Source organism: Sinocyclocheilus grahami, unplaced genomic scaffold, assembly GCF_001515645.1.
Source record: "Sinocyclocheilus grahami isolate Dianchi unplaced genomic scaffold, SAMN03320097.WGS_v1.1 scaffold1157.1, whole genome shotgun sequence".
NCBI classification, from domain to species: domain Eukaryota; kingdom Metazoa; phylum Chordata; class Actinopteri; order Cypriniformes; family Cyprinidae; genus Sinocyclocheilus; species Sinocyclocheilus grahami.
The window spans coordinates 587,295-610,740 of record NW_015506336.1 but is presented as its reverse complement, the minus strand read 5'-3'; the positions used below and the strand labels follow the sequence as shown (position 1 = coordinate 610,740).

At 37.8% G+C, this 23,446-nt stretch overlaps 1 protein-coding gene across 2 annotated transcripts in view; it reads left to right on the top strand.

The window, feature by feature from the left end:
* The first annotated feature begins 383 nt into the window (after positions 1-383).
* LOC107567417 (protein FAM172A) overlaps positions 384-23,446 on the top strand; it is a 162,980-nt gene continuing 139,917 nt past the window's right edge. For both annotated transcript variants that reach the window (XM_016253091.1, XM_016253092.1), the window contains exons 1-2: positions 384-456; positions 1,617-1,808. In XM_016253091.1, coding sequence (XP_016108577.1) covers positions 1,656-1,808 — 153 coding nt within the window. In that variant the 5' untranslated portion in view covers positions 384-456; positions 1,617-1,655. The remainder of the gene's footprint in view (positions 457-1,616; positions 1,809-23,446) is intronic.

The window sequence follows — 23,446 nt, the reverse complement described above, 5'->3', positions numbered from 1 at the left end:
GTGTAATTATACATTTAAGTACTGAGTAATATTAATTAACTACATGCACATACTATATGGTTAGGGTTTGGCTTAGGGCTACTTGCATGTAATTATTAATAATTTACTGTTATTATAATAGTAAGTACGTGTAACAAAGACACCTTAAAATTAAGTGTTACCCAATTTCCGAGTAGTTTCTGTTCACTACTAAGATTACCCGATTTCTTCTAAGAACCCCAGAAATATGAATAGGGTCCATCTAATATTCTTTAATAACTCCCTTCTGTGCTTTTTTTTTCTAAATGGTCCATCTGGAGTTACAGTATATTTTAGTTTCAAAACAATTGGAAGATATGTTTGTAAGTTTGTTTGAAAGATGTATAAGGATTTCTCTCTTGTCTCCTGTAGATCATTACAAAGTATGTTTATGAACGCTTGGAGAACGACTGCAACCTGAAGAAGGAGATCCTCCCTGTAAGTAATGTCTTTTTCCCTCCTTAATACTTTAGATGCCCACAATTTGAATCTAAACAGAATTATTGCGAACATTGATGCAGTTGCGCTTGGCATTCTATAAGATTACAATGGTCTTTATTGTGTGAAAACTAAGTTTTAGAAAGATATTCTTCAACACTTCTCAACTCTAAAGGAGAAAATTGCATTTGTTCTGATGGCAAAATTGCGTACGCTCAAGGAGATTCCTGAGGTGTGGTCACTGCATTCATATGAGCAATAATGTTATGATTTCTAGTACACTTTTTAAGAGGCGTATCATTAAACTACACATCATTTTTGATAGCGGGTGTTTGCACTTGGTAGACATAGAATTTATGTCCTTTTAAAAGCACTGTAAATTTCTCTCCATAAATCACCTGAACAATGCAGGCACAGGCTTTTATGAGCTGTTTTATTTGTGGAGAGTATTTACCAAATGATGTTCTTGGAGTCTGTATTGTCTTTCAGAGAGTTTCATGGGCAAAGCTACCTGTGACCAACTGCATTTAATGCTTAATCCATTTATCAAAGTCTATTTGAAAGAAGAGTAGAGACAAAATGCATTGTGTTATTTCTAAGCGTATGATTTTATGCTCATCTTAGAGTTTGCCACATAACTTATCAGCACACAGGAAGCATACACCATGTAAATGTCAAGATGGATTTGTTGCAATGTAATGAAGTCATCAGATGCAGACAGACAGCAGTTGATGTTTTCGGCATTGAGCGCCGTTCATTAGAAATGATTCCAGGCTCTGACTCACTCCGCTGTTTCTGAGAGTGTCCTGCCCCACTTTAATAAGAGTAAATATAGTTGTTGACACACATCAGGGGATTGAGGAGTCGCACAAACAACACAAAAACATCTTTTATAATCGGATCGGGGTTCACAGAGTTTGCCGAGTTCGACTAAATGATGATGGATGTTAGGTTTCTAGTTTTACTTAGTTATAAACTGCTTCATTTACTGTAGCATTTTGGAATGTAGTGTGAACTCTTGTTTGAAGTGCCCTAAGTATGTTCAATATAAAAATGAAATTATCAAACTGAAGATTTCATTGGCTGTAATCTTGTGCCCTGTCGTAACTGGCGAATGGCATCTCAGTTTGGAGCTAATTGTAATATTTATATTCCTTCAGGTTGATGCAACTGAGGATGAACCAAAAAGCTTTATTTACATGAGCGAGGATGCCCTCACTAACCCAGAGAAGATCATGGTTCTCATCCAGGGCAGTGGAGTGGTAAGGGCAGGCCAGTGGGCTCGGCGCCTCATCATTAATGAAGACCTCAACAGTGGGACGCAGATACCCTTCATTAACCGCGCCAAAGAGGTGGGTCTTATTTTGTCGTCTTAATTTTTTTATTAATTTTTTTTACCGAAGGGAAGTATTTAAGCATGATGCATACATAGTTACTCTCACTTTTTGTTGTAAAATAATTTATTGCATATGTGTTGTGTTGGGTGTGTGTTGGCTATATAGTTTATTTATCCAGATTATCTTGTTCTGAGATCAGATGTCAATCAAGTAAAAATGTGGCAAATTTAAGTTCCAATTCCAGCAAAATTTTAATAACATACATACATACTCTTTTTTTTAAATTAATATTTCAGAAATAAGTTATGCAATAAAAACAATAATATTCTGAAATATTATTAAAATTATTTTGAAATATTTTCTGTTTTGATAAATTATAAAATGTAATTTATTCCTGTGATAGCAAAGCTGAATTTTCAGCAGTCTTTAGTATCACATGATCCTTCAGAAATCATTCAAATATACTGATTTGATGCTGTTTATTATCAATTATTGGTGCCCATTTATTAGTAATGTTTTTTATTGTCAATGTTGAAAACAGTTAAAGGGTTAGTTCACCCAAAAATGAAAATTAGCCCATTAACTACTTGCCCTCAAGTCATCCTAGGTGTATAGGACTTTCTTCTTTCAGACTAATCCAGTCGGAGTTATATTGTCTTTGATCTTTCAAGCTGTTAAATGCCACTCAGCGGGTGTTGCATGCATCAGTCCAAAAGAAGTTAAATAAAAAGCGCACATCCATTAAAAAAAGTGTCTCACACGGCTCCGGGGGGTGAACAAAGACCTCCTGTAGCGAATCGATGCATTTATGAAGAAATAAAAAATATCCATATTCAAATATCCAAAAAATAAGAAAAATATCCATATTCAAAACAAGCACTTTAATGTAGCTTGCACCAACAGTTGTACACGGAAGCAGCTCCGGGAGCATGACGTATGAGGTCAGCGCTGCGCATGCGCCGGTGAGTCTCGTGAAAACCACCGTTTGTTAACAGGAGCAAAGGAAGCAAAGTTTCCTTACTTTAGCAAAGGAAAACCAGTCTCCTCTTGACTTATATCGAAATCATCCGACATTCTTCTTTACAAATCCTCGTTTTGTACTTCTAATAAGTGACCGGTGTTTTGTTTTGATCTCTCCGCTGCGCTTCCGCATTCGTCACTTCTGAGCGATGCATGCGCAAAGCCGACCTTCATATGTCATCCGCCCGGAGCTGCTTCCGTGTACAACTGTTGGTGCAAGCTACATTAAAGTGCTTGTTTTGAATATGGATATTTTTCTTATTTTTTGGATATTTGAATATGGATATTTTTTATTTCTTCATAAATGCATCGATTCGCTACAGGAGGCCTTTGTTCACCGCCCGGAGCCGTGTGAGACACTCTTTTTTTATGGATGGGTGCTTTTTATTTAACTTATTTTGGACTGATGCATGCAACACCCGCTGAGTGGCATTAAACAGCTTGAAAGATCGAAGACAATTTTTAATATAACTCCGACTGGATTCGTCTGAAAGAACAAAGTCATATGCACTTAGGATGACTTGAGGGTGAGTAATTTATGGGCTAATTTTCATTTTTGGGTGAACTAACCCTTTAATGATGTAAAAAATTCCGCTTTGCCATCACAGGAATAAATTACACTTTAAAATGGAATAAAATGTAAAAAATATTGTAAATTGTAATAATACTTCACAATGTTACTTACTGTTCTTACTTGTGGTGGGACAAAATATCGATAAAATATCGATTTTAATTAATACAATAAGGCACTCTAAATAGTTTTCCCTGCTCCCAGCATCTAAAAAAATGTGGACGTGTCATTTTCGACTTCTTTCCAAACTCCTTGTGCAAACAAAAATCTCACTGGATTATTACAATTAATGGGAAAATTAATGTTTGGAAATGTACATTTATATTTCCTACTGACACACTACTTCAAAAGTTAGAAATAACTGACTTGAAACCATTTTTAGCTGGTGAAAATACTAGTGTTCTAATCATTTTGGCCATCACTGTATATAAAAAAGTTGATAAGCAGTTAAATGTGTTGGTTTACACAAAGAAAAGTGTGAGCTTTTAATAAGTCCAGGAATAAAATTATTAATTTACTTAAGTTAAATTTGATTTACATAACTTTTTACAGTGCTGTTTTCTAACAGTTTAGACTGAATAAAAAGAGAAAAGTTGCACTTAACCTTTTCACAGGCATTTTGTTTTCATAGTTAGCCATTTATTGTAATGTATCATTATAGAATTGTCTAGCAATATTTCAATTACTGCAAAAATCACTGTATCATGATATTATCATATCGTGAGCCATGTATTGTGATTCGTATCGTGAGGTGCCCTGCAATTCCCACCCCTAGTTCTTACTCTATCTTCAATCAAATAAATGCAGCGTTGTTGAGCATAAGAGACTTAAATGATCTTAATTATTCAAAACTTTTGACCAGTAGTGCATATTTTTATGTTTGTATTATGAATTTAAAACATAATGAAGTTTTTTTTGTTTGTGTATTTTATACACATTAAAAATACTTGTTTCTATATTATTCTAGTTTATATTATTAAAAATGAATGTGGTTTGGTGTGTAAAGATATTGGCAGGGTGTGTAAATATCTGAACTTCTGGTCTGACTGGGCCAGTAGATTTTAACATTACTGAAAGTGTTATCACATGCTTGTAGTCTGAGCAACTGCTGTATCTATCTCTATTTTCTCCTCTGTATCCCTCTTTACTCTCTCCAATCCATAGATATTTATTTACCCAACAAAAGGAGCTATTTTGCTGTTACGTGTGTACTGTAAACTGTAATTTCGATTTTCATTTCTTTTCTCTGTCGGAGGACGTATCCCCGAGTGGAGTTATTTCTGTCCATTGCGGCTAGTCGTTTGTCACGCCGCCCGCCGCTACCTGTGTAATTTCATCGGCCCATGCGTTCAAATTGACTTAAGGGAGATCTCCCTCGCTCTTCCATCTAAATGTCATAAAACACACACACACTGCCACACTGATGTCTGCAGGCAAAGTCACTTTTCGTACAGTGCCGGGAAAAGACGTTCAGGGAAGGCGAGTTTGCTTGTAGGTGTGTGTGAGTGGCTTATTGCATTTGCGAAGAGGTGCGTTCTGGGGGCGTACTGTGACGGGTTAGACGGAAAGAATGCATGTTGTGCTCTGCCGACCATTTATCATGCTAAATAATGACCCCAGCTTTGCAGTGACATCATCATAATAGCATTTACAGGAAGAGAGATTCCAGAGTTTGTTGCGTGTATATCAGTATGACAGAGAGAATGTGGCTGTCACTTTGCAATATCTGAATTGCTGAAGGTGTGCGGATGCGCTGTCTGATTCTTCAAGTGACGGCTCCGGGTTTGTGATTTCCTCTGTGATAAACAAGGCCACCTGAGGCCATGTGCCGAATACGCTCTGATCCGAGATCAGTTTGTTCTTTTAGCCTGTGAGATGTGTTATTCTGATGGGAATTGGTTATGTGCTTACAAACAGATTTCATTGCTCCCTGATCTGTCCTGTGAAGCTTTATTAAAGATTATTGTATAGAAATAAGAAGGTTGATTCTGAGTTGCTCACAGTTTTGATGTGGGCACTTTAGTGGGCAGTCGTGGCCTAATGGATAGAGAGTTGGACTTGAAACCCGAAGGTCACGGGTTCGAGTCTCAGGTCCAGCAGGGATTGTTGGTGGGGGGAGTAAATAACCAGCGCTCTCACCTTCAATACCACGACTGAGGTAAGACCCTTGAGCAAGGCACCGAACCCCCAACTGCTCCCTGGGCGCCGCAGCATTGGCTGCCCACTGTTCCAGGTGTGTGTTCACAGTGTGTGTGCGTGTTTGTTCACTACTCACTGCTGTGTGTGTGTGCACTTGGATGGGTGAAATGCAAAGCGCAAATTCCAAGTATGGGAAACCACACGTCATTTCATTGTCTTTATTAGCACATTGTCAGAGACAACTCAAACAATTAAAGTTTTTGAAGCCAGATCAGAATGGTTTTGAAATCAGAAAATAAGAGAGAGAAAACTGTAATCAAGCACTCTTCAAAGTTTAGTTCAAAATCAAGTAGCAAATATATACACAAGTCCAAAATTTTTGAACTGTAAGATTTCTAATGTTTTTGAAGAATTATCTTCTGCTCACCAAGCCTGCATTTATTTGATCCAAAATACAGCAAAAGCATGCACACTGTGAAATTTTTTAACTTTTAAAAATATCAATTTTCTTTAAAATATTTTTTTAAATATAATTTATTCCTGTTATCACAGCTACATTTTTAGCATCTTTACTCCAGTCTTCAGTGTCACATGATCCTTCAGAAATTATTCTAATATGCTGATTTGCTGTTCAAGAAACAATTATTAATATTTATTATTATTATTATATTGTTATGATCAATATTTAAAACAGTTGAGTAAATTTTTTTCAGGATTCTTTGATGAATAGAAAGATCCAAAGATCAGCATTTATCTGAATTTTTTTTTTTTGGGGGGGGGGGGGGTTTGAACTGTAAGATTTCTAATGTTTTTGAAGAATTATCTTCTGCTCACCAAGCCTGCATTTATTTGATCCAAAATACAGCAAAAGCATGCACACTGTGAAATTTTTTAACTTTTAAAAATATCAATTTTCTTTAAAATATTTTTTTAAATATAATTTATTCCTGTTATCACAGCTACATTTTTAGCATCTTTACTCCAGTCTTCAGTGTCACATGATCCTTCAGAAATTATTCTAATATGCTGATTTGCTGTTCAAGAAACAATTATTAATATTTATTATTATTATTATATTGTTATGATCAATATTTAAAACAGTTGAGTAAATTTTTTTCAGGATTCTTTGAATTGATCAAAAGTGATGATAAAGACATAAATCCTGTTCTTCTGAATGTTCTATTAATAAAAGAAACCTGAACATAATAATAATACTAAATGCTTTTTTGAGCAGCAAATCAGAATATTAAGGATCAGGGAATGAGTAATGATGCTAAAAGTTCAGCTTTGAAATCACAGGAATAAATTACATTTTAAAATACATTCAAATAGTAAACTGTTATTTTAAATAGTAAACATATTTCAAAATTGTACTGTTTTGCTGTACTTTGGATCAAATAAATGCAGGTTTGGTGAACAAAAGAGACTTCTTTAAAAACATTAAAAATTGTACTGTTTAAAAACTTTTGACTGGTAGTGTGTTTATGTAATTTCAGAATATAAAATAATAATATGCCATTCAAAAGTATAAAAGTTTGGGGCTGGTATAAATGTTAATGTTTTGTAATGAAAAGAATGAAAAATTACATGACCATTAATACAACTTTTTTAAGATAAACGCAATAACTGCTGATCCAGCTGTTGCATGTGTGTAGAAGTTTAGCTGGTCACACACCACTGACTACGTGCCACTGTGTAAGAGAAGATTGTGCATTATTCCCACAGCGGCGAGCATGTGACAGACTATGGGCGTCCACAGAAGTCCGCCGTGGCAGCGCTGGGAAACAGGGCCGGAGTGTGACAGCTGGGTTGCCGAGAGAGTGAATGCGTATGAACTTGTGTGTGTGTGTGTGTGTGTTTGAGAAAGAAAGCAAGCTTGCTTAATGACAGCTTATTCCTTCATGAGTTAACTCCTGACAGCCCACAGCTCTGCCTGTTGCATCATGGTAGCAGAATCATTAGCTTGTGACCTGTCAGAAGCAGGAGAGAGCAAGAAAAAGCTGGAGAAACGAAAGACTGTGGGATTTTGACTTCACTCGTATTGCAAGGTCGGAATTCGAGTACTGTAAACCAGAGTTGTGGGTGATCTGTGACCCCTAAAACTGGTCACGTGTCTGTCCACCACTGGCCTAAACTAGCTCGGTGTTTATGCAAGGACGAGGACACGTGCCTGGTGTGTATGAATGTATTGATTGATGCAATATTTTCAAATGGCTGATTTAACCTCATATGAGCACCCCCCTCTGCTCTCGTCTCAGTCGCGCTCTCTCTGACAGAGCCGGATTGATTGCTCACTCAGAGCATCTTGTTTAAGCCTGCAGTTACTCTGACATTGACCCAGCCAAAATGTAGCCGAGGCTAACGTGAGGACGTGACTGGAAAGGTGAGAGGATTTTTCTCTCTCTGTCTCTCTGATGCAGGAAGCTTGAGATCTTTTTCCCTCTAGTGGCTCTCAGGAAGCATGAGTGAAAACGAGCTCTTGACAGAGGCAATAAATATACTGCAACTCTTCCAACACCTCTCCCTCCCTCCCTTTCCTCCCTCTCCCTCGCAGGTTCACTCACTCGTTCCCTACTTTATTCAGTTTTCTTCATCCCTGTTATCCCATCCAATCTTATTTTACTTATCTGTAATATACAGTTGCAGGATTTTTTCTTTTCCCTATCCCTTCTCTTTTTCTGACTACAGGATGTTCGGAAAGGAATGCTTGTGTATTGCATACATTGTTGAACTATATTTTCTAAAACCTTTATTCTTATTCTTATGTAAAACAATGCGCAATATTTAAACTTTGTGTCAATGTCCATACCCCCTTGTTTGGGTTCATTTTGTAATAATGTCCATCTCATTGTATATATCCTTTTTGGTTTTTACTAAGCTACTTGGCAAATAAGTGAATAAATTAACATTTGAAATGTGGATTTACATAAAAAATTATTGTATTACATGAATTAACTTTTCTATGTACCTATATGATGAAACATATCCACCAACATACAGTACCATTCAAAAGTTAAAATAGGGTTGGTAATTTTTATTTTATTATTATTTTTAAATGTTTTTGAAAGCCTATTATGTCCACCAAGCCTGCATTCAATGATCAAAAATGCAGTAAAAACAGCAATATTGTGAAATAGTGTTATAATTTTAAATAAGTGTTTTCTACCTACGTATATATTAAAATTATTTATGTGGTGGCAAAGCTCTTTATCTTTCTTTCTTTCTTTCTTTCTTTCTTTCTTTCTTTCTTTTTCTTTCTTTCTTTCTTTCTTTTTTTCTTTCTTTCTTTTTGTTTCTTTCTTTCTTTTTACAGCCATGATCCTTCAGAAATCCATATGCTGATTTGGTGCATTTGTTGCTTTTGAAAACAATGTTGAAAACAGTTGTGCTGCTTAATATTTTTTTGTGAAAATCAGTTCAAAATAGCAGATTTTCTTTGAAATAGGAATCTTTTGTAACATTACAGTAAATGTCTTTACTGCCACTTTTAACCAATTTAATACATCCTTGCTGATAATAAAAGTATTACTTTCTTACTGACCCCAAACTTCCAGACAGCTGTTAATAGATTCAAATTGGTGGATTTGGCGGTTCGAGCTTGTTGCATTATGGGATATATTCCTTCTGCACATTTTGTCAAATGCAATCGGTCATCTGTGCGTAGAGAAAATTTGCATTTGTACAGGATGCATACTGCATAAAAGTAGCACGAGTAGTATGCTATCCCAAATAATATCTCTCATCCTCTTGACACAGTTCTATTATTTTCCAATCTATCTTTCTTTGTCCTGTTCTTTCCCTATCCATGTTTTCTCTGCTCCAGTCTCTGGGCTGCATGTTTGTTTTTGCTATTGCTTTGACCCACACCCCCTCAGTAAACTCTACCCCCTTCCTCCCTGACCCAAATCGACCCCCATATAGCTTTCTCTCACACACACACACACACTCATATCCCAAACCTCCCCTTGCTGCTGACAGTCGGTTGCCAGCTTAAAAAAAGAAAACATCAGAAAAAGGAATAAAAAAGGGCAACTGCATTTCATTAAGAATAAAGTCTTTAATAAAAAATAAGATCCGTATCCCCCCATCCCCCCCGCCCTGTTCTTGTTAGTCAGTTAGAAGCGACTCTGGAGACTTGCTAGAAAGAAAGAGGGGGTGTGGTGTTTTCAAAAGTGTGTCAAAAGCCTAGGGGTTTGTATCTGCCCAGAATTTCAATGGGAGGCTGAAAGGGGGCCGGGAAGCGGGCAAACTCAAACACAGGAATCTTGTTTAATTTCTGTCATGTTGGTTTTTTTTTTTTTTCACCAGATTGATGTCTTTTTCAAAATCGGCTCACTATCTCTCCCTCTCTCCCTCTGTCATTTGCAGACGTGTGTGATACTGTATGCCATTGCTGTCCTCTCTGCCTGAAATCCCTTAAGTTTCCTGCTTCCTTTTTTTCTCTTCTCTCTTTACTGACTGGGGACCTGTTTTTTTTCTTCTGCATTTATGATTATCAGTCGATCCATAGCTCGCTCGCTAAGGGCTAGCCTTTAGCATCAGAGATGTTACGCTTCCTGTATACGAGGGGAAAATGTTGCCCCTCAATGACGTTAACTAGATATAGAGGCGTGCATCGGGATACTGGGGGTAACTGTGGCCCAGCACGGGGGTAACGCATTCTCCATCTTGCCGGAAGGTGCAGCATTTCCTGCAGTTAAAATCAATGAACTTGACACCTTCAAAGGGCCATGTGAGGGAGCGACTTGCTCTGGGGTTAAAACTCTTTTAAATAGCCCCCTGCGGGAATCACCGCTGTCAATAATTACCACACCCTTGCCTGGGAAGAGTGCAGACAAGCCGGGCTAAATTAAAAATTGATCAGAAAGAGAAGAAAACATTATTTTTGTAGCCCTATTCCCCAGTCTTAACCGTGCAGTGTCTCATCAGCGAACTGGCTGTAGTTTCCACCGCTTCCCATTTTACGGTTTCCACCGCTCTCTCGCTCTCCGACGAGCGATTTACCATGTCGTTAGATGTTAAAAGATTTATTTGGCATTTAATTGTCCTGATGGTGAGGTTTGTTGCAGACAAGGCTGGGTTTATGAGTTAGCGTTTCTCTTTGCAGATGTGAGCATTGAGAGCGCCTTCAGCGTTTATTGATTGCCGCCTAATTTTGTCAGACTCCCCCCACCTCCGTAGCTTCATCTGACAGTCAGAATAGGTATCAGATGCTCATCCATATAGCTCTGTTGTCATCTTATTTTCACACAGACACATCTTACCTTTAGAGCAAATGTTTTTCATTATATAAACGTATTCAAATGTCACTCGCTCATCGTATCCCACCAGAGATTGTTCTGATGCCGTCTAGACCATCAGACAAGCTGCTCACATCACTGCGCAAAGATTTATGGGCCATCACTTTGGGTGGGATGGTGTCATAGAAAGGGGATGGTGTACTAATAAAGTGCTATGATATTACTGGTATTTTACTTTTTGGACATGAAGCAATGATAGAGCATGTTTTTTTATTTATATATTAAAAATATAATAATATAAAATAACATTTATTTAAATAATATATGAAGTAATATTTATATATGTAGTAATTATTTATATTTAAGATATATTAATAAAATATATGCAATAGTAATGAATGATTATTATAGGAGTAAGTTTTATACCTATATGTTTTTGTCTTACCACCGTTTCATTAAAGTTGTATTAATAAACGTTTTTTTTGTTGTTGTTGAAATGAATTTGTCAAAAGTTCAAATTTTATGAGAGGTAGAAGGGTCTTCAGGGGTCCTCTCTGTGATATTTCCTGTTTCGGTTTTTCTTACTGCATGTTGGTTGCACAACATGAAGTTTGTAGATCCCATTACGTGACTTTGTTTTTTCCTTCAAATATTGATAAGCAGTGAGGAAATTTAGTTTAAAATATGCATTTTTCCAAGAAATAATAGTAGAAAAATGGTGCCTAACTACTTACAAAAATGTATTTAATGTTATTTTTATTTGTTGTAATGTAAGGCAGTCACTATTGTTATATGTACCACAAAAAATATCAAATTGAATTTTAATTAAAAAATGAAAACTATAAGCATTTTGGAAGAGGTTTATTCAAGTAATTGTATGTTTATTGTATTAGTAGATCCAGGGGGAAAAGTGTCATGTCATTGACCACAGTACCATAGTAATACTATATGATACCACAGTACTGCTACAGTACTTTATTTTTGTAAGAGAGAAATAACCTTTAATGGACCAAAGCAAGAAAACCATTATAAATCATTATAGGGGATCATTCACTCATTAACAGAGTGTTGATAATTAGATTCTGCTGCAAAATGAACTGATGATATGATGGCAGAGGCAGGCGGCGAGGTGTGTGTAATAGGTCGTTCTGCGCTGCGGGCAGTGTGTGAGTGTCCCAATGGGATGGCCTTGTTTAGATTCTCTCATACAATGCCTGTGGCAGTGTATGAGGTAGGTCTTCGCTCATTCTCTCCCTGGGACGGCTCTCTGAGCCTGAATGAAGTGTTTGTGTGAGTGGGACAGAAGGGAAGAGAGAAAGCGAGTGGTATAAAATATAACCCAGTACTATTAATAGAGTCCTTTTTATTTTTCTGTATATCAATCTTTAACAACATACTCAAGCAGAAATCCGACCCCAAATGAAAGCTGCCCATACAAACGTATCGATTAGAATTTCTCATTGTGTTCTTGGCAGTCTTAAGGGCTCTTCTGTTGTCCTGGATCTGTAAAATTTTTCATGCCATCTTCTCTGCTGCGCTTTGTCGAGGTCAAGGTAACAGACTCGCCAAAGTTTTCGCAGGAAATTGAGTTTATGGGGGGAAACCAAAATGAAGCCATACAGATATCCTTGGAGGACTGCTGAGGAGGTCAAAGTTCAGCCTACCTGCGAAAAAAGAAAAAGAAACATGCCAGAGTTGCTCTCCGGGCAAATTGGCCCATTTTGAGAGAGCTTGATCGATGGGGAGGAACCATTGGCGCAAATAGGGGTTAACTGGGTCTTGGCCATATTCTGTGGTTCAACGAAAGAGAAGAACAAATGAATGTATGTGTTTTTTTGGTTTTTTTTTTTTTACCCCACATTACTGGAAAATGATAATAAATATGGGAGAGGGATGGCTGTTCTCAAGGACCTTTGGCTAACATTCAGATGTACAGAGACCTTCACTTTCATAAGGCTAGTGCATGATAATGAAGATGGACCACATGGCCCGGTTCCAAATGTTTTGAATAGCCGCCGCTCCTTTATGAACACAGCTCTTAGAAGGCCGACTGGTTCAGAATATATCTGCATTTTAGCTTCTGAATTGCTTGAATGTGCAGTATGAATGATGTGAAGGCAACAAAGATCTTGTTTATTACAACTGTATATATGATTAACATAAATTGTCATTTGTTTTGTTAAAAAAATACTTATTCTATCTAATTTTAATGACAATTGTAGAAACAATCGGCCACACATCATATACTGAGGGTGGGGTTTAGTATGGGTACAAATTTATTCTGGTTATCATAGTTAACCATTTCTTTCTCTGGGGAAAATGAAGAGAAATATCCAACAGATTTGGCTGCTTTTAGAAAGTAAACCCATATTTGGTCCCACTTTATATTAAGTGGTCTTAACTACTATGTACTTACATTTAAATGAATAGTTTGATACAATGCACTTATTGTGTACATGTTTTTACATTGTTCTTATATTTAAAAAATATCTGCATGTAATTACATCTGTAATTAATTTCTGTAGTTACATTTATAGTTACACTGTTGACCCATCCCTTACACCTTAAACCTATCCATACCACCAAACCTGTCTCTAACCTTACCCATATCCCACCACAATAGCAGCAGAAGTGTTTTGCTATACAATGTGAACACAATAACTACATTGTACTTATTTTTTGATTTAAGAACATAGTAGTTAAGGCCACTTAATATAAAGTGAGACCCAGTTTTCCGTTTTGAAGGAAAACAAATATCAACAAATTAAGTTTTTCTTCAGTTAAGCCGTTTTCTTCATTTTAACAAAAACTACTGTAAATACAAGCAATCCAGGCAACAAGAAGCATATGTCGGTAAATAGTAAGTATGATAAAATAAAATACTGAAATATGAAATAATGTTGCATGTTTTCCGCGAAAAGTCTGGTTATGTATTCATTCATTCATTCATTCTTTTTATGTATGTATGTAAAGAAATTAATACTTGTATTCATCAAAAGTTACGATAAAGACATTTAGGTAACACTTTAGTATAGGGACCAATTCTCACTATTAACTAGTTGCTTATTATCATGCATGTTATTAACATACTGGCTGTTTATTAGTATTTATAAAGCACATATTCTGCATGAACATATTCTACATCCCTAATTCTACCCAATACCTAAACTTAACAACTAGCATAATAACTATTAATAAGCAGCAAATTAGGAGTTTATTGAGTCAAAAGTTGTAGTTAATGGTTTATTAATGAGAATTGAACCTTAAAATAAAGTGTGACCGACATTTATAATGTTATGAAATAAATACTTTCCATACTTACCAGTTTCCACAAAAATATTAAGCAGCACAACTGTTTTCCACATGGATAGTAATAAGAACATTTTCTTCTAAATCAAAATTAGAATGATTTCTGAAAGATCATGTGACACTAACATTTCAGCAGCCATTAGTCCAGTCTTCAGCTTTGAACCCAACCACAAAAATATCACATTTAATTTTAATTTAGAAATGCAAATATAATCATTTTGGAAGAGGTTGGAAGGTTTTTTTTTTTTTTTGTATTAGTAGATTCGGGAGAAAAATAAATAATTTTAGATCGCTCTAACAGTCAGTGTTGCTGCGCCGGGCTGCTTATACTCTTCAAATGAACAAAGCAATGTCAACCTACATATGGCTTATAATTGACGGTAACACTTTACTTGAAGGGGTGTGCATAAGACTGACATTACACCTTCATAATCATGACATGACACATGTCATGAATATGAAGGAGGTTTTATGCATGTTTATGACAACTGTCATTAAGTGTCATTCGCTCAGTTATGTCATATTTAATACAAATATGGCATTATTTGACCTAACCCTACCCCTACCCTTACCCCTAACCATAGCCCATAACAAAGACATCTCAAACAATGTCATCTTTGCATTAAAAATTACATAACTGAGCGAATGACACTTAATGACAGTTGTCATAAACATGCATAAAACCTCCTTCATATTCATGACATGTGTCATGTCATGATTATGAAGGTGTCATGTCAGTCTTATGCACACCCCTTCAAGTAAAGTGTAACCTAATTGACTAAGCATATTAAGCTGGCCCAGGTGAAAATCCTCTTCTTTTGTTTGTTTACATCTGTGTCTTTATCAAAAGGGGCTAAATAGTGTGAGAATTATACATCCAAAGGTTAAATTAGTGGCTGCACCACTGACCTCCTTTTCTGCTAACACACACCTGTCAGACAGACGCCCAGAGAAAGAGAGGCTTTTGTCAGGAAATATTCAGCTCTATTACAACCACCTGTGAATGGGCTCCTGAGACCTGGGAAAAAAACAAGCTTCTGAAACAAATCTGTGTGTGTGTGTGCAGACCTGTCACTCGCACTCTTGGCTGAAAGTCAGAGTGGGAGCCGTGGCGTCGCCGGGTGAAAGCGTGGGGGAGACATCAGCATTCGGGCGATGTCACCAAGCCCCTGTGCACCGGGAGCAGCCAGACGCTCCGACAGGCGTACCTGCTTCCCCTCCGAGACACACGCGCACACACACACTCCAAGTGTCCTTGAGAGTCACTGACAACCTCTCCATAAGCATAAAGAAGCCAAACTCTGTCATTGCCAGGATCAGTCCCTTGGTGGACGTGTCTGTAAATTTTAAGGGCTTTCTTGCCTTGCTATGGACAGTCAAAAAAAATTATATTAAACCTGACTGAAAGTGTCTAATTGACTTTTTGAGGAGTCCCAGAGCTTTGAGGTCTCAGCATTGGAAATCCGACTTGGGTAGTCCCACTTGAACAGGGCGAGTCATGTTCACATGACAGTCACTGGCACTTGTGGACGGATCTCTTAGCAGTTTCTTCCTGGCACTCCCCAGAGTTAAAGAGTCGAGATTACTGTGGACAGACACATGGCTGGTCTCAATGTGCCACTTCTCAAGCAGCTGCTCGTACTTTTTCTTTACTCTCATGCCAACATAAGGTCATTGGTGAATTTTGGATGGGCAGGAAGTACTTGTGAATTGATGGCCACTCTATTTCTCATATTTAATCCATAGTTTAAAGCTTTTTAGGATTTGTATGTGGGTATTTATTTAGCTTTTGTGTTTTGTGGATGCTACTTTGAAACTGTACCTTTCCAGACTACAAATTACTCGAAATTTTAAATAGTTAATCTGCTTTTTCTACTTATGGTAGGTAAATGTAGTTAGCTATACCATCTATTAACAAAATATAGCTAAATTCATTGAAACTAAAGAGGATGGTTCCTTACATATATATTAGATTTCAGAGTTTTGTTATCAAAGCAGTAATTTATTTGCTACAAAAATTAGGATCTCAATTAGGATAATAGTATAAACTTTAAATTTACACCTAGTAAAGCTAGAAAACTCCCTAATTTGTGTAATGGGGTCAAAAAAGAAATGTGCGGCAACATTTAACTATTTCAGTGACAAGTAAGGTCAGTTTGTCTAGATTTTTATTTTTTAAAAAGTAATATTTTAAGCTTAAGTGGTTTAAAGGAGATCAATTTTGAGCATGCTAATAGTCTAACAGAAACTGGTACACCATTTCTACATCAGAAACAAGTAATCTGACACATCAAAACTGTGTGCTCCAAACATTATTTTATTTTTTATTTTATTTAATTTTATAACTATTTGATGATCATTTTATTTTTTATTTTATTTTATTTTAAAGTTTTGTGCAAAACAAGGTTCCAGTTATTTAGGCTATTTATTCATTACTTAACTTATCTGTTATTTACCTAACTGAAGTAATGTTCCTTAGCATCCATATATTGCAAATATAGGGTTCAGTAAGTATTTTGTGGACATAAACTTAAACCAGGATATAATTAAACAGGGATTCCTTAAAACTGACTAGTCGTTAAGACGGTCCACCGACTATTCAGTTTTAAAAATATGTAGCTTTTGAATATCCCTAATAGAGAAAAAATCTAGTACACGTAATACAACCTCACCCAACACCTAAACACGCACAATAAATTTCACAGTATTAAATTATTTTTAATGAAAAAATTCTCTTTGAGATACATCTTTTCCTTTGCAGTATAGCTCAGGAACTAGATTTAGACTAACACGAGGCCAAGTGTCAGTGCACATACCCTTAAGAGACTGCGGCTGATAAGCGGACCCCCAGGGGAGTAAAAGTGCTCCGTTCAAGTGTGTGTGTGTGTGTGTGTCTGTGTGTCTGCTTAGACACATTTCCACCAGTACGAGGCCCAAGCCACCTCCTGTCAGCTGTACACACACACACACACACACAAGTTCTCACTCCACCCAGGGAATGTGTGTGTGTGTGTGTGTGTGTGTGTGTGTGTGTGTGTGTGTGTGTGTGTGTGTCAGCAACAGCACCCTGGGCCTGGATTTCTGCAGGATCAACAGGGCTAATTATAGTGATGCACTGACACCTTTCTAGTGCCTTTTCAATCACCTCCCACTGCCAGGTGCCTCACTGCCTCAAGCTCCCCCTTCGCCTGTTTGTGTGTGTGTGAGAGAGAGAGGGAGAGAGCTTATGAGTGTTTGCTCAAAAGTTTGTGTGTGTATGAACAGGAGTTAGTGGTGATGGTGGTCGTGGGTGTGTGTTTTTATGTGTGACTGGCAAAGAGTTGGTGAGAAGTTTGCAAAGGTATATGCTGGAGAAGTTATAAGATATATCTGAAAATGCTTGAAATATGTTAGTTGCTGTATTTAGAGCGCTGTAGCCTATTTTTGGGGCTGTACTTTTATATGTGTGCTTATTAGTGTGCATGTTGTCCATTGCTAGACAATGATAAACTAACTATTTTGTAGGTCCTAAAATAAATGTCCAGTAAGTGAGTGGCATTGTTTTTTCTTGCATTAAATGTGGGCAGTTGACCTAATAAAAAAAGTGTATAAACAAAAATTAAGCTTCATTGTAAAATACAATTCAGTATAGTTATATTTTTCTATTTAAAAAACAAGCTTACTTACATAATTTTCCTAAGGCAATGGGTTTCCTTACTTTTAAGTCAACATCATAATGTATAGGTATCAATATCCATCATGTGTGATTTGAACATTAGTGGTAGGCTGAGACAGATTGTATTTTACAGTTGGTATACTTTATTTATTTATTTTAAAAGCACAAAAAGCCAGCATCTTTTTTCTGTTAAACGAACACGTCTTACTTCAAACATAGACATAGTGAGGGCAATATTATTATTTTAGTTGAACACCTTTATTAACTAAAGCCCTATTCGGATGGGACTAGTTTTCTAAAGTATGTTTGAGGTTTGATTCTTATCACCCAACGTCAGTGATTTTCATGGACAGGACTAACAGCTACGCATTTATTACACAGATGGGAAGGTCTGTTTTATACATCTTTGCATTGCAGAGATCACATGCTCTGTATGCGTGCATTGCATATAGTCATAAACTATAACATCAACTGCAGTAACCATGTTTAATTTTCATAAGGGGTACATTTGTAATTAAAACATTATGTACTTGAGTGCAGAAATGAAGGTAAGTAATCTTACCTGCCGTTGATATTACTGTTGCCAGTCTTTACAGTTTATGCGATCTGACTCTTGATTTTATTATTATTATTATTATTAAACTCATCTACATCCAAAATGAATGGCATGCAAAATGCGCTTAGGAGTTAGAGCGTCTGTGGTAGTTCACGTTGGCCAAAACACACAAGGAAACGCGTTGTGAAAAAAAAATTGTCACAATCCGAGACATTCGCATTTAGACGGGATTAGGTTTCTCAGAGGATCACTGAGTTTGCCGAAAAACAGTAGGCAATTTTCTCTGGAATTATTACAGAGGTTGTGTGAGAAAAACTCTGACTTGGCTGATTCGGACGGGATTAAAATTGCAAAGTACGTCTGTGAAACAAATTTCTCTAACAACCCCCTGTAAAGCTATTCCCATCCTAATAGGGCTTAAGATTCAGATATGTACGTATGACTATATGTACGAATTTTCAAAAATGTCATACATGTTAGGAAGGACATGAGAGTGAATATGCACTTTATTTTTAATATAAGATTGTGTTCAGCCATTTGTGTTGAATGTGCAAGGCTTCCAGTGTCATTCGCTTGTAGTTGTTTTTACATGTACAAAAACCCTTTTTCATGCAAACTGGTCTTTGCTATGATATGAGTTTAATATCGTTCTAATCATAAACACTGGTTTGTAACACAAATTATTTTTTTACTTTTGTGTTGCAAAAATAATGTGGATATGATCTCCCTTTAAGTAGGGCAGAGTCTCTAATGAGAAACACTGATGTTTTCTGTTGCTCATGTCACATTTGTCTCATCTGGTGCCACCCCTGGGTCATCAGGTCTGCTTTGTGTAGGGACGCACAATGTGCACATAAACATATCATCATTCTTTTCTTTGTGTTGACATACCCTGTGTTTCCTATAAGCTCACGTAGCTCTATCTTATCCTCCACTGTTATTTAAACCTGACAACAGCACCAGAGTCTGTAGTCGTCCATGTCATCATCATAGTGCTATGTGTCATTACCCATGCATATGCTGACAGTGTATCCCTTATCCCTCTCAGGACTCTGGTGAGCTCTGCTGACTTGTTTGCGCTTATGTCAAGTTTTTTGGTTACGAGTCGCACCGTACGCTGTCATGTGCTGTCACCCTCTTCCTCCCAAGGTAGTCAGTCATCGGAACGGCAACCCCTCAATCCCACGTTTGGAAATCAACACAGGCATGTCATCAGCTGAGCCAGTGAAGGGGAGAAGAGCTTCCTGAGGCTGAGAAGATGCTATTGCACTGTTTTGCTGTCGCGGGAAAGCTGCACCGGTGGTCCTTGAAGTGCAACAACCCTGTCTCTCAAAAGCACAGGAAGAAGGAGCGATGTAACTTCCAACCCCCCTATGCCACCACGACTGGAGTCTGTTATCAGTATGCATGTGTGTAGCTGTGTGTGTGTGTGTGTGTGTGTGTGTGCGCTTGTGATGTGTTGGGTGGCAGTGGGCTGAGAGGACCAGCGCCGGCTATGCCTCTTTATCGAAGGTCATTGTAGGGGAGGACGAGTGGCTGTGATAGCGTCTATGGCCTTGCTTTTGATGTTATTGAGCTGCTCCAGCACAGACCTGGTGATAACTTACAAGTCTGATAAACATTTAGTGTCCCTGTAAGCCTCCTGTGTGCATGGAGTGCCAGAGAAGTGATCCTGCGCTTTGTTTGTCCTTCACTGGCAGTTATTCAAGTTTGAAACCCCTCGTCCAGTATCCCTTTTAACCGACTTGTGTTTACAGTGAAGCTGAGTAGTCACAAAGTCATGTTCTACAATGTGTACAGACAAATTTCCCCTGCGGCTTTTTCTGCTCGCTGACCTTGCTCTCCCTTCACACCCTTGGAGCCTAAATTCCGTTTTGTTCTTTTGGGGCTGTTTTGGGTTTGTTTTTCAGCTTTACTGGATTCCAGAGTCAAGAAGATGATTTTCAATGCCCCAACCCTTATTTTTGGTTTTCTTTTTTCCCGTATTGCATGAATTTACATCACCTTTTTAAGTGATTTTGTTTACTGATCCTATGTATGACCTTGTGGTTTTCTCACAGGACTTTGCAACACTTCTCAGTACAACTGCCCTCATCTCACTAGACATAGTATCTTACATTTTTATATAGCTTTTTCATGCTGTATTTAGCCATACAACTTGCTTTGCTCGGTGTAAACATGGAAGGATAAGATGCCAAAATGCATTTGGGAAGGTTATGCATCCAATGTAATCTCTAAACCTGTGTGAACTGTTTTTTTTCTGAAGTGGGTCAAAGTGGCTCTGTGGATTACCATTTGCATCATGCCCTGCACTTTCCTTATCCACATTCTGTCCTTTTATGAGCAAAGGTATGTTGTCCTTACATGCTGTGGACTGAGGTAAAACAGCTGGCTACTGCTGAAAGTAAGAAGAGGTCCATGGTGCCAGGCCATGTATGTTTCCCAACAGCAAATTTACTTGCTTGGTTGTAACAATTAAGCTTACTGACAGATTGATGTACCTCGATGCAGTAGGCTAGAAGTGGCTGCCCATGTTTCCGTGCCATGTACTTAGTTTTAGTGAGATAGAACAAGAGAAAGATCTCTCTCATAGTCTGGCCAATATGAGTCAACTGTAGTGCCTGTGACCCAGTTCCAACCTCTTTCACTCTTTTTCCCGCCCTCTCTTTCTCTCTCTGTCTTTCTCTCTTTTCCTCCGCTTCCATCCTCTGTGCTGGCACATCTCGCTCTTTGAAGTCCACAGGCTGATCTCCCTCTACAGGAGAGAGAATGCAAAAAAGAGAAAGAATTAAAAAAAGAACAGAACACAAATAAAAAGCAGAGCACAACTATAATTTCAGATGCTGAGGTACGGTGCCCCATGGTGTCATGAAGAGGCAGTGTGCCGCAGGTAGCTCCATTCCCCTGGCACCACGGTTTATTTATCCTCTTTTCTGTTTTTTTGCCAGCTGAGCAATGTCACGGGATCTGACCTAGAAAGGTCCAATCGCTCTCAGTCAAGCCCTCAACCTCCTCCTGTGAGTGCGACGGTGCCAGAGACTCAGTTATCTCTAACAGAAAGGGGAGCAGTGCATTGCTCGAGTCTCGGAGGCTGACCCACTTCCGGGACATGCAGGAACGTGGTGGACTGTGGGCACCGTGTTTATCTTTTAGGGTTGGAAGGCTTCCTCCAGATATCAGTTTTTTGTGGAAACTTATAGAGTCTATTGAGTTAGCATGACTGTTTCATGTTTTATGTAATAGATAATGTACATTACTGTTGTCAGTTGTCATTGTCACAAAATGAAGTGTCCTGGATGGATCGGAACACTGATGCAGAGGGGATGGATTTTGTATCATGTTATTTTGTGTTCCTGAGATGTGCTCTTGCGAAAGACTGTGAGGTCAAACCCAGATTGCTTGGTTAACGTCTGAAGTCCACTTAAAGATTCCCAAGGGCTTGTTTAATTCTGTCAACCAGCTTTTACCTTGCCCTCAGCTTGCGCCTATTTTCTTCTTGTTATTCTGCTAGTGGTCATGACTCTTGCCAGATTGATTTCCAAGCATCCATTTGTTGGACACCTTTGGGTTACCACAATATCAGTCTTTTCTGCAGTGCAGAAACGTAGCTAGAGGCTACCGTGGGAACAATTGTGTATGAACACAAAAACAATCGGCAAGCAAGGTTCCTCTGTGCTGAAGACACAACAGGGCCGGGGAAAGATGGCTCTTTGCTCTTCAACCCTCGGCTGCAAATAGTTCATTGTAATTCCCAAGATAGTGGCAAGCAGTATGAAGCCCCTGCAGTGCTGCTCTGCATGGCTTTGTGGTTCTGGAAGATGGGAAAATAAGCACCGTTCTCCCTAAACACTGAAACATGCATTCATCCCCCATATAATCAACAGAAACGCCCTGAGCTTTGGTGGGTTTTCTTTAAGGTTTGTCGGTCTGTCTTGCAATCTTTTATGAAGCTTTTATGCTTCTTGGTTTCGGCTGTAATGGGCAACTTGTTTTCCACTGTAGTTTGTAAACCTTCATCCAATTGCACAATCACTTTCCTCTAATACACACACCTTTATCTCTTATCTTGTGTTCAGAGGGAATGCATAACATTTCGCTGTTGTTGAAGAAGGTTACCAAGTCTCTTTAGGCTTCTGTTTTCAGCTAGAGTTTGGCAGCTTCTTTTCTTTTACATTTTTTAAGTTGGCCTTAGGCCTAGAGGGGCTCATCAGCAGTGCTCGGCTAGATTGCACACACATACCTGCAATGTTATTTCAAATGGCTTAATTAGTTTCTGGCTGCATAGGCTGAAAGATTTACATAGCGCAGCACTTTATTCACTGCGGAAAATGATTGAGACCATGTGACTTCAGCACTCGATGTTGGTGAATTGGCTTTCTGGGCCATGCTCCAGCACTGTCTATTACCTTTTGGAATAGAATTCTACTTTATCACCTTCACTTGTTGGATGATGTTTTTTTTTCACCCTCTTTTCTCTCCTAGGAATTTGCTCTCTGATCTTGTATTTTACCAGCTCTTATGACGGATGGTCTTTAATTGAAATGCCTCTTCACTTTAAATAATTATTTTAGTCATAGCACAAACTTTTCTATGAATGAAATGAGCACCAATGCATTATTCAGTTATGTTTTGTATGATAAAGATTCCCAGCTATCCAAAAATGTTCCCCCTCCCCTTAAACATGTTTTGAGGAGCCATTGGATTACAAATTTAAGAATTTGCCTGCTGTTAATTCGTGTGAATTTGAATTGGCCACATTTCACAGGATGTTGAACTGGAATTTGAATTTAGAATGACAAAATAGAAAATACTGAACTGAAATTCAAATAATTTTCATGAAGTGCTCTTCTGCCTTGGTCCATAAGTCTGTATGTAATGCCCTTAAACCTCAATTATATTAATTTTGTGTTATGTATACTTCCTTCCATCCTAGTTCAAATTTTAGTTCTAGTTCTTATGTTTTAAATTCAGAAATGCAATTGTAATTTCAAAGGCATTCCTCTCTTTAATTATGAGTGGTGCACAACTCAACTCTCAAACTCTCTGTATTTTCATGGAAGCTTCCCATTTAAGGGGTACATTGTGACAGAAAATGCCGGAAGATGTTAGTGCAGTCCTACTGTGCTGTTGATCTCAAAGTCATGTGTCTTCTGTTCTTTTCAG